The 12423-nt window shown below is 41.6% G+C and overlaps 1 protein-coding gene across 19 annotated transcripts in view; it reads left to right on the forward strand.

Moving 5' to 3' along the window:
- Grip1 (glutamate receptor interacting protein 1) overlaps positions 1-12423 on the forward strand; it is a 642849-nt gene that overhangs the window by 559164 nt on the left and 71262 nt on the right. For all 19 annotated transcript variants that reach the window (XM_060378110.1, XM_060378115.1, XM_060378114.1 and 16 more), the window contains one exon: positions 7224-7304. In XM_060378110.1, the coding sequence (XP_060234093.1) occupies positions 7224-7304 (81 nt within the window). The remainder of the gene's footprint in view (positions 1-7223; positions 7305-12423) is intronic.

Raw genomic sequence — 12423 nt, forward strand, 5'->3', positions numbered from 1 at the left:
GAAACTGTCAGCAAACAGGGAAGACTTGATAGCTTAAGGAGCTGGAAAGAATAAAGATGGTTTAGAACGGCAGGTGGGACCATGAGGTACATACCAGCCAGAAGCATGGAATAGAATTTCCAATAGCAGTGGAGGGACTGAGCCAAGTCTGCACTGTCGATCCCCGTGGAGAAGCAGGGCTTTATTGTTCTTTGGTTGGTTGATTGGTTGGTTGGTGCATTTTGACTTTGGGTTTTTATTTTATTGCTTTGTGAGTATGAGTGATTGCCTGCATGTATGTCTGTGTACCACGTTTGTGCTTGAGAAAATGGCGAACCTCCATGTTGGGTTCTGTGTATCAAACCTGGGTCCTTCCTGGTTTGGAGGGGGTTGTTTCTTCTTTTGGTGTCTTTTTGTTGTTGTTGTTTTTAAAGGAATATCAGCTACCAAAGAATAAGAGCATGGATTATCAGACTGAGCCAGAGTTTGAAACCTACAGAGAAAGCTCACCAGAAGGGCTTCAGTCAAGAAGGGTGGTCGGGTTGTTGCTAGATTAGATGAGCTGTGCTGATAGCACAATAACTATCACGATATCAGAGTGCCTTCTGGCCTGTTACATAGCCAAGTACTGTGTGTCTAAGATCATTTAATCAAAATGATTATACTGGCAGAGATTATTATTGTCATGTCACTCGAACACTGAGACACAGAGTTAGTGACTGAGCTGGCCTGTTGACACAAGCAGGCAGATTCTCAAAGACTACACTCCTAACTATGGCAGCCTGCATTCAAAAATAAATCTAAGTTGATGTATGGTGGGAATCAGTGAAAGATTGGCTGGATGAAATGAGAGGAATGCCATTTACAAGAAGTGTGTGTCTTGAAGAAGAAAAGTGTGTGCAGTAAAAAACAAAAACAACAACGACAAAAAAAAAAAAAACCACACACACACAGAGGAGAGGTAGTAGTAGCTAGGAGTATGAGGCCAAAACAAAATAATGTGTTAGAATTTAGAATTTCAGAGATGGGCAAGCAAAATTCCAGGCGTTGAGGTTGCTGAAGTAGTTCAGAGTGGGGGTAGAATTCAAACGGAGAGCAAGACATTCAGAAAGAAGAGCAAGATAGCACCATTGGCTCAGTGGGGGCTTTTAGGATGGGAGTGATACAGTACCCTGAATGCCAATCCCAATCCCACAGCACAGCTTTGCAGCAGCCATCACCGCTGCCCGTACGTGCCTGGGGATTTTGCTTAATTCGTGTTGGCCTTTGCTCCTAAAAGGCTTCTCTCTCCTCATGCCTACATTTATGGTTATTTCCAGTCCAGACTGGTATTATATTGTGTTGTTGTTTATTCTTTCTTCTCCAGGAGAAAAATCTATCACATCAGGGATTTTTGTGGTTTTAGCTTACAGATACACTTCTCACAATACAGAAAGGTCTCAGTCAGTACTCCATGAATGAATGAAGGGAGGAACTAATGAATGCATTTGGCTCCATAAGAAGACTTGGCTATGGGTATCTGTTTGTGACAGCGTTGGATTTGAATCCACTTTTCCTGTGGTTCCTGGTCTCTTTAGGACTGCTTTCTTCCACAGTCTGCCTTTCTCATGTAAACAATGGCCCAAAGTGTGTGCCTCCTAATTCCTCTGACCAAGAAGGATTTTGGTGGAAAATCCTTGTAAGAATCAGTTAGCAGAGAAGGTTTGCTTATCAAAAGAGAAGGCTGTCCAGTGGCCCCAGAGTACACTTAATATCTGCAACAGGAAATTGGTGATAAATGAATTATTAAAGTCCTATACCTTCATTTTATGCATGAATGGGAAAATTGAGGTTCAGTTGGCAATATATCAGGTCCTAATAAAGAGAATGGTAGACGCAGTCCATTGACTTGCATCCTGCTTTCCCTCTACTGCTTAACTGCCTCTTTGGTTAAAAAATTGCTAAATAAAATGGCTAGAAGAGATGTTAGAGGTTGCCACAATGAAAGCGTTAGAGCAGGCGTCCTTCACCTGGAATGCAGGGAAAAGACTGTGCTGAGCACTACAGAGCACTCGTCAGCAACTGCATACTGCTCTTCAGTTGTGCAATGGCCAGCACAATTTGTCCATCTTTGTAAACGGTATCACAGTGTCTAAGTATTTTCTCGCGTTATAAGTGCATTTTATTTTGTATGTCCTGGAAATTTGTTTAGTGTCTCATGCATCCTTAATATGCGTACATATATTTTTAATATTTGTTGATTAAATACTTTAATATCCCAACTTTAAGCTCCAGAAAAATAGAGACTATATCCATTAAGCCTATTTTATTCAGTACCCAGCTTGTTTAATAAAGATCAAAAAAATCAATATTCTAGGTCATCTACAATAAGCTAAGGAAAAAAATGTGTGTTCCCATGTATTATTATCTGGTCTGCTTTTGCTCATGGCAGACATCACTAATTGATGCCACTGTTCTCCTGATAGATGTAGGTCCAGCATTAAAGCTCCCAGGAAAACACTCCAGGGAACTATTCCTGAGCTATAGGAATCATACTGTAAACTTTTAGAATCAGAAAATTCTCTTTAGTCATTTTTTAACTGACTAAATTTAAGAACTGAAGACCCATATAGGGAATGCATGGGTGCAGGCTCTGTCAATATTGGCCTGTCCTGGAACTGTGCCTAATTGCCTGGATGTAAGCCAGGAATTTCCAGGGTTCTGTCTCAGAATATTTCATACATCAAGATGAAAGCTGCAGATCTTGGCTCTCAGTGATCAGCTACCTCTATTTAATCAATACTTTAAATGACATAGGTCTGGTTAAAGGTGAACACACACTCTCTTGCCTACGTCTGTCTCTTTAGACAAGCATTGCTATGTAAACAACACATTAGTGGGTTTAATAAAAAAACACTGGGAGTTGAAGATATACCCAACGCCATCACTCTGCTAAATTGAACCTTAAACCATTCATGTGCTTTCGCTGGAATCCTTTATCATACACAGGATTTTATGAAGTTAGAACCCCATCTTCCATTTTGCCACATTCAGTTCTTTTAAATGAAGATCTGTGTGGTGAACGCCATGAGATCTTAAAATTCCCTTCAACTTGAAGGTACTTGCTCTGGGAAGAGGTCTCAGTACAAGACATGTGGAGAGCATCATGGACTGGCTGGAGAGCTCCATCAACTGGAACCCCAGCGCTTTCATCTGAGTGGGGATGAGTTAAATATTTATACTTCTCACAGGGTGCCCAAGCTGATAAATTATGATGTGGTGGCTATCTTACTGTGCCAACAATGAATGCATCGGGCAGAAAAGTAGACCAATGGGAAAGAAGGAAACCCCTTTACCCAAATGTGTTTTTAATTATAGTTTCCCTGCAAAACCAGGGAAGTGCAAAATAATCACAAGGGTCTTACAAAATAAACATCATTTGTTCACAGAATTATATCCACTGGCGCTAAACCTGTTGTTTGTCCAAATAATGAAACCTTCTCATCAGCAATGTTTGTTTATGAGCCCCAAATTAAATATGCCTTTGCTTTAAAAACGAAATAGTTATATTGGGGAAATACCAAATATAAAATACATCACACTGGCATGTAAAGATTAAAATTAAGAGACCGCTTGATCAAAGAGATTTATTAGTTGATACATATTCACCATTGTGAATTTTTCAAATCACAGGTAGTCAAAAGCGATCCATTACTCTTTCCGGGGAAGGCATAATATCTCCTCTCATGTCATTAGCGGTGTTAATCATGGTCAAATTTCCCTGTGTTAAAATTTTATGGAGGAAAGCTGGCCAGATGTTTCAGCGGATACAGCTTCTTACTACCAAGCCTGATGTGAATATCCAGAGCCTACGTGAGAGAAGGAGAGAACCACTTCCCAGAGGTTCTCCTGTCTTTCACATGTATACCTTCCCCCCCCACACACACACAGAGAGAGAGAGAGAGAGAGAGAGAGACAGAGAGACAGAGAGAGAGACAGAGAGACAGAGAAGGACAGAGACAGAGAGATATGGGAAGACAGCATGCAAGTAAATGAATGTTCGAAGCTTAAAATATCATGAAACCGACAGTTGCAGTAGCAGTTACTCTTGCTCTGTGGTTCTAGACCTGTGTGTGGGTTGCACGCGTACACAGGCAGAAACATAAACACGCATTATACACCCCTCCGTTTTCTCAGAGAACCTTTGTTCTTAAAATAGAGAAATAAAAACAGCCACACACATGTGAAATGGGCCCTCGAATAATGAAGCTCCCTGCACTCTTTGGTTGGCTTTATCTAAGCAATTAAATCAAGTATTCTGACCATGTCTGTGAGCAGTCTGGTGGCAGATTTCTGCTTGCTCCCATCCCACCCTCCCATCCTGTCTATTGCATCAGTGCTTCTATCTGTCAGTCGCTGTATCAGAAATGCGCCACAGCTGGTTTAGGCAGAAAGGGGAATTTCCTGGAAGCATGACCTTTCATAGTCCATAGGGGCTCCAGTCAGATGTGCCTAAGCTTGGCACTCTCCAAGACTCTGCTCCTTTTGAACACTGGTTTCTTTCTGCAGACCAGTTTTGGTACAAGTGGGTAAAACAAATCCCATTCCAAACCTAGCACTTCCCAGTTTTCTTGTTACTTCCAAATTCTTAAATGGCCTCTTAGGGGACAGAAAGAATATATCTTCTTCTTCTTCTTCTTCTTCTTCTTCTTCTTCTTCTTCTTCTTCTTCTTCTTCTTCTTCTTCTTCTTCTTTTAGAATGTCGAATGTTTGTTCAGGGCTTAGAAAAGGAATGGAGGGAAGACAGAGGAAGGAGAAATATTTGAAAAATAATTACAATGTGCACAGACAGATCTGACATCAGAAAGTAAAACACCAAAATCATTATCCATTTCATTTCTCTTTCTGCCTCAGTGTTTCAAAATTAGCTAGTCTTTTTAAAATCTATTGCTTGACTGAATGAATAATTATGTCTGCCTCAAGTTTTGTTTATAATGCTGTTTAGGAGGACAGGAATGGCTCATATTCTGGGCTGACTCAACTATTCAAAGGTAGGGCAGAAATGTGACCTAAAATCTCAGGGAGTCTTGTCAGAGCTAGTATATGATATGGGGGAAATAGGAGTCCCCTCTTGGGGTTCTTTGTCTCATTAATGGAAAAAAATGGAATAAAATGGAAGGTGAATACAGTTCATTAGGGTTTGAAATAAAAAAAACTCAGGGCAAACAAGCTATCCATCTTGCAGCTCCTAGACTGAAAGGAGGAGAACGGAGATGATAAGTTGATATGGACATGAGCCACTTTTCACTCTCGGGGTGAAAAAGAGACTTTTAGAAAAGGAGTAAGGAAGCCTAAAGCTTTAGGGAGGTTAAAGGTATGCATAGGCTCAAGAGAAAAATAGAAGAAAAATAGAAGAAAAAAAAACTTAATACTAACTAGTATTATAGTATTATAGTTATTATACTAATAGTAAATACTAACAGAAATGCAGGCAGACCCATGGAGACTCCAGAATGGCTCCACAGGGGTTACACTAGGGAGCAGGAATTCTGGGAAGGGAAAGCATATTGTCATCATCTTAATGTGAACCCACCTTCCTAGGGATAAACCCCCAGACAGGTACTTGATCTGCCAGACTAGATTAACCCATTAGCAGGGGGAGAAAGGCTTGTCTCTACCTAGAGGCAGATCCCATTCTTTACTGTAATGTTAGAACACATACAAATTCTTAATGGCTAAGTAAGTAAATACATGCAGGCTCGCTTCCTGGTGCATCGGAGTGCTCAATGAGGAGAACAAAAGGCAAATATGTAAAGTCCGTCTGTGACACTGGCCTGGTCCCAAGGAAATTTCAGGGGACTGAGAGGAACCGGGAAAGTCAGCAGATCTGTGCACTCCTCTGAAATCAGAACAGAGGGGAAGGAGGATGCTGGGAGGAGAGACAGCATTGCACCATGAACTGATGGGCAGCTTGGGGGTCTGTTTTACAGGTGACTTTCTAGGTGCCTGGAGGGGCTGAGGGAAATCAAATTTTTATTGTGTTCTCTAGTTTAGCACTCTGTGGTGAACCTTCCAAATTGGAAGATCAGATTCTGGGCTTGTAAAAAGTTTACTGCTTGAACTGCTCAAGGGAAAGGACAAAAGGCCAAGAACAATTGAAGGCAGAATGAGAAAAGGAGGACCCTTCACTTTTTCCATGAGCCTACTCCTAACTTTTGCCTCTTCTGCGCAGCTATGCAAAATGTGTTGCACCGGCAGTAAACAAAATGGACTAGGAGACTAAGGGCCCCATAGTGCTACCAGCATCCCTGCCTGTGGAGTTAGATCTTCGCCTATTGGAGGGTGAGCTAGGCTTTAGTGAAATTGATGAAGCGGCAAGAGCAGGCTGGTTTGGTCATTCCACAATCTTCCTCTTCTGCTGTTTCCTTTGTTATCAGTAGTATTACGAGGGTCTTGGATGAGGGGTGCTTGTCTACAGGTCTGGCTGAATTCATTCCATGAGACAGACAAAGAATTACATGTCCTGCAGAGCAGTTCTACTCAGGCAGGAGAGAGAAATGACAGTAGTTGGTGATGGAGGAGCCGCTAACTGACTGCCAGCTAGAGATTTGAGGTGGGGATGCATCTAGAGTGAAAGTATAGGGCCGAAGGTCTCCATCAGAAAGGAACTGCTACAGATCTGAGGTAGGAATGCCAGCATTGTGCCAGGGAGTCAAAGTAGAGATCCTGATGATCTCAGAAAATAATGGTTACAGATCCCAGATAGGGCACCAGTGACAGAACAAATGATCACAGAAGTCCCAGTTGAAAAACTAATGGATTTATTGTGGTTATCTGCAGGAATATGGGTTAGGGGTTACTTACAGGAGCATAGACAACTCAAAAACAGCTGATCACTGAAAAGCCTACCCCAGTATGGTAACAACTCATAAAAACTGTAACACTGGACTTCACTCTATAACATTCATGCAACTCAACAAGTCTGATAGGTCTCTCCTGTCCCCAGTAGTTCTTACTATTTATATAACCTTAGGAGTCAAGAGGCCTTGATATTCTTTTAAGCTTTAGGGACTTCCTGAACCTTGTGAGTTGTTTACCTCTGAGTCTAAAGGAGCTGCCCCCTGTGATGGAATGTTTCAAGTTAGAATTTCCTGACTTTTAATGAGCATCCCTCATGATAAAAAAAAAATTATTTGAAAGGCTATTTTCCAATGTCCAGTGACCTCTGTTTTCTGTAAACACTCTTTTCTGTTTTGAAATTGCAGAGTCTGTAATCCCAAGTAGTGGAACGTTTCATGTAAAACTGCCTAAGAAGCACAGCGTGGAACTTGGAATAACCATCAGTTGTAAGTAGAATGGGCTTCTGTTAAAATACGGAATTTAAAGATGCTGTAGAATTCTGTTGCCAGAAGGTTTACAGGTGTGGTAAGTGTTTTAGGTTTTCTTCACCAGTTTCAAAGTCACCATATGAAACTTTGGACCAGCTCTTGATACTCTTTTTTTTTAACTTTTATTAATTACCCTTTATTCACTTTGTATCCCCCCATATTCCCCTCCCTCTTTCCCTCTCGATCCGACCCTCCTACCCCCTTCTTCACACATGTCCCTCCCCAAGTCCACTGGTAGGGGAGGTCCTCCTCTCCTTCCTTCTGATCTTAGTCTATCAAATCTCATCAGGAGTGGCTGCATTGTCATCTTCTGTGGCCTGGTAAGTCTGCTCCCCCCTCGGGGAGGTGATCAAAGCGCAGGCCAATCCATTTATGTCAGAGGCAGTCCCTCATCCCATTACTATGCAACCCACTTGGACACTAAACTGACATGGGCTACATCTGTGCAGGGGTTCTAGGTTATCTCCATGCATGGTACTTGGTTGGAGTATGAGTCTCTGGGAAGACCCCTGTGTTCAAATTTTCTGGTTCTGTTGCTCTCCTTGTGGAGTTCCTGTCCTCTCCAGATCTTACTATTTCCCACTTCTCTCATAAGATTCCATGCACTCTGCCCAACAGTTGGCCATTAAGTCTCAGCATCTGCTTTGATAGTCTGCAGGGCAGAGCCTTTCAGAGGCCCTCTGTGGCAGGTTCCTAACTTGCTTCCTGTTTTCTTCTTCTGATGGCCATCCTCTTTGCCTTTCTGGATGGGGATTGAACATTTTAGTCAGAGTCCTTCCTCTTGATTAGTTTCTTTAGATGTACAGATTTTAGTAGGTTTATCCTATATATGTCTATATGAGTGAGTATATACCGTGTGTGTCTTTCTGTTTCTGGGACAACTCACTCAGGATTATCCTTTCCAGTTCCCACCATTTACCTGCAAATTTCATGATTTCCTTACTTTTCATTGCTGAGTAATATTCCATTGTGTAGATGTACCACAATTTCTGTATCCATTCTTCAGTTGGGCATCTGGGTTGTTTCCAGCTTCTGGCTATTACAAATAAAGCTGTTACAAACATGGTTGAGCAAATGTCCTTTTTGTGTACTTGAGCCTATTTTGGATATATGCCTAGGAGTGATATGGCTGGATCTTGAGGAAGAGCTATTCCTAGTTGTCTGAGAAAGTGCCAGATTGATTTCCAGAGTGGTTGTACAAATTTACATTTCCACCAGCAGTGGAGGAGGGTTCCCCTTTCTCCACAACCTCTCCAGCATGTGTTGTCACTTGAGTTTTTTATCTTGGCCATTCTGATGGGTGAAAGGTGAAATCTCAGGGTCATTTTGATTAGCATTTCCCTGATGGCTAATGAGGTTGACCATTAAGTGTTTCTCTGCCATTCAATATTTCTCTATTGAAAATTCTGTTTAGCTCTGTTCCCCATTTTTTAATTGGATTACTTGGTGTGCTGCTTTTCAGCTTCTTTAGTTCTTTATATATACTGGATATAGCCCTCTGTCAGATAAAGGGTTGGTGAAGATCCTTTTCTAGTCTGTAGGCTGTCGTTTTGTTTTGATGACGGTGTCCCTTGCTTTACAGAAGCTTTTCAGTTTCATGAGGTCCCATTTATTGATTGTTGCTCTTAGAGCCTGTGCTATTGGTGTTCTGTTCAGGAAGTTGTCTCCTGTACCAATGAGTTCTAGGCTTTTCCCCACTTTTTCTTCTAACTGATTTAATGTGTCTGGTTTTATGTTGAGGTCTTTGATCTACTTGGACTTTAGTTTTGTGCAGGGTGAACTCTTGATAAACCCTCACAAGAGATAAACTACTTCAAGTTCTCTCTGCTGTTCTATTTCTTCTTCTGTAAAACAGGCATGAAGGCTCGTAAGAGGGCTCGGTTGGTAAAGCACTTGCCATGTAAGCATGAAGACCTGCAAATGTCCAAGCATCCATGCAAAAAGCTGAACACAGCAGCACACATCTACAGTCCCAGTACTCAACAGATGGAGGCAGCAGGATCTCTCAGACCTGCTGGCCAGAAAGTCTGGCCAATACATGAACTCAAACTTCAATGAGAGATCCTGCCTCAAAAAATAAAGTGGAACGTAATTGAGGAGGACATCTGTTGCCAAACTCTGGCTTTCACATGCGTGTGTACAGACTTACACACATACTGAAAGAAAAGAAAAGAAAAGAATAGAATAGAATAGAATAGAATAGAATAGAATAGAATAGAATAGAATAGAATAGAATAGAATAGAAATGAAGCAAGATTTCTATGACGTATAGGGCTAAGTCGTAAGTAAAATAACATCTGTATATTTTGTATGCTGTCCAACAAGTCATAGTACTCAATTTTCTCACATGCCAATATATAAACGTTTAGATGGGCAGAAACCTACATGTAGGTTCTCTACATGTTATGTCCTATACTGTTGTCTAACTTGATGAATACAAGAAATAGTAATATAATCCAAAAATATTTTTATATATTCTTAAGACCTTCTGTGACTCTCCAATGTACCTGCAATCCATTTCACAAGACTCAAACAATGTCTTTTCGTAAATTCCTCAAGTATTGTGGATCTTTCATGAATCCCACTTGAGGTTTAATTAAGACATGGAGACATCTGTAGTTTAAGGTCTTTGGCTTTTTGCTGGGGCAGTCTCTCCACTAGCTACTAATCTAACCTGGCTTCTTCGGCACTCCACCTCTCCACATGATGTGATTCTCACTGCCGACCTCCCTGCTCTGCTCTGTTTACCTTCCCTCTCCTACCAAGTCCTTCAGCCTGTCAGCCTGAGTGTCCATCCTGCCCCAGCTCCACCTCCAGCTCTTTATTTTGCAAAAAGCTACATTCCTTACTCAACTAGTAAGCTAGGGAAGGCCATCTTCCCTATGGCAGCTTGACTTGCCTTTAAATCAGGTGAGGAAGTTACATTTATATATCCTGTTAGCCAGGTGTTCCAGGCTTCAAATAATAATTTAAAACACACACTTTTGCATAGCCAGAAAACACAATATTTGTGGGTCACCTCTGAATTCCTCCTGATACCTGGTCTGGATAACCAAATCAAAATCAAAATCATAATATACAAATGTGCTTGCTATATACATATACATATATATATAAATCATAATATATAAATGTCTTTCCCCTTGGCATTAGTTTATAACTGCTTTGATAAACCAAGTTTGAAAATTTCAGCCCCAGTGGACCTCTACTGAACAGAAATCACTATTATTTTATACTTCTAATATCCACAAACTGATATTCTATGGATATAAATAAATATCCAATTATTTATCAATAAATGCCCCTGAACAAATGAATCAAATGGTCAGCGCATAAGGAGACCAGAGGAGACACAGAAGCAGGACTCTGACCACAAGGTCATCCCTTCAAGCAAGAATGATGAGACTACATAAAAATGCCTCAACACACTCCTGGATAGAGTTTATGTCAGTGGTTATGGCAAAAATAAATAAAAAGAGCCCTCAATCGAATAATACGAAATAGGGCTGTCCATTTCAACTTCAATGATAGAAATTTAACGCTAAAACCGCACTTTTATGTATAACGATGAGCCACCGCACGCATCGGCTGTGACACTAAAATGAGCTGTACTGCCTTTCACAACCTCTGATGAGTAAGACGCCACGTGTCTGAAACTGTCCACCCACCCACCTACCCCAGCAGCCTCCTGAGAGAGAAAGACAGGAGGAAGTAAGACTCACGGCATATAAAACACTGCCCTAAAGTGTGACTTAAAATGATTCAAACGTGTGAATAAGGCAAATAAGTTGTCGTTGTGAATGAGTGATATCTCAAGTCCAGTGTGTAGATGTGTGTGTGTGTGTGTGTGTGTGTGGTATGCAGGTGTGTATATCTGTGTGTATGTCATGTATGTACAAGGCAGAAGCCAACTTTAGATGTCACTTTTCAGGAGCCCTCCACCTTGGTTTTTGAAGCAGGGTCTCTCAATGGTCTTGAATTGGTCAGTTAGGCTACAGAGCCTGGCCAGTGAGCCCCAGAGTTGCCTGTCTGCTCCTGCCCAGTGCTGGCACTGCAAGTGCCTGATACCATACCTAGCTTTCGTGTGTGGGTTCTGGGATCAAATTCATGTTCTCATGCTTTTGTGGCAAGTACTTTACTGGACATCTCCTCAGCCCTCAATTTGTATGGATATTGAAAAAAATTCAATTTTTATTATATAAATTTTTAGAATATCTGTTGATATAACATAACCAAAGGAAAACCATTTTCTTAAGTAAAATTTGAGATTAAAGCAATTGTGGTCATGGTGGTCGAAGCTCATGAGAAAGAGGTGTCTGGAGGATGCCCATTTGAGGCGGGGTGTTAGCAGCAGACAAGCATTTCCACTAGCCTGCTTCTAGGTTGCCTAGCAACCACTGACATCATCACCTGAGGCAGCCAGGTGCTAAGGATATAAGAACATGCCTACCACCCCACCTGTCCTCTCTCTCCCTCAGTTTCTCTCCTTCTCTCTGTCTCTCTGTGGGATGAGCCCCTCTTTTCTCTCTTTCCCCTTTCCACATTAAATTTCCTTTCTTATACCAAATATGTTGCAGTGGATTCTTAATCAATATTATAACACAGGGTATGTCAAAACTGTCATTGTCAACAGTGCAAACACCCACAAACTGCTACAAGAATGCCTCGGCTCTCAGCCGACCACCTGCAACTACTGTTTGTGGAGCTGTGAGTGTTGCATTGCTCCGGTGGAGAAGGATGCACAAGTGTCTCACACACGCTTGTCAGCTCTGCAAGAGCTCCGACTGCACTCACACAAGGAATCATCGCTAGAGTGAGTGTTTTCTTCCTGGAAAATACTTTTGATTTACAAGTCAAGAAAACAGAATTTATTGTATAAGGAAAACAAGAACAGAAAGGCCAGCCAGGACCTCTATTCATTGCAACGAGAGCGTGGACCCTGAAGGCCTCGCTCACGTCCCAGTACTCAGAAGGTCCTCATTCAGTGCCTGTATCTGTTGCATGGCTGGATGAGATGTCTTCATCAGCAGTGTTTGCTGAGCACTGTGTCCCCCAGGAAAGGAGCCTTTGAAGATGA

Source organism: Meriones unguiculatus, chromosome 2, assembly GCF_030254825.1.
Source record: "Meriones unguiculatus strain TT.TT164.6M chromosome 2, Bangor_MerUng_6.1, whole genome shotgun sequence".
NCBI lineage: Eukaryota > Metazoa > Chordata > Mammalia > Rodentia > Muridae > Meriones > Meriones unguiculatus.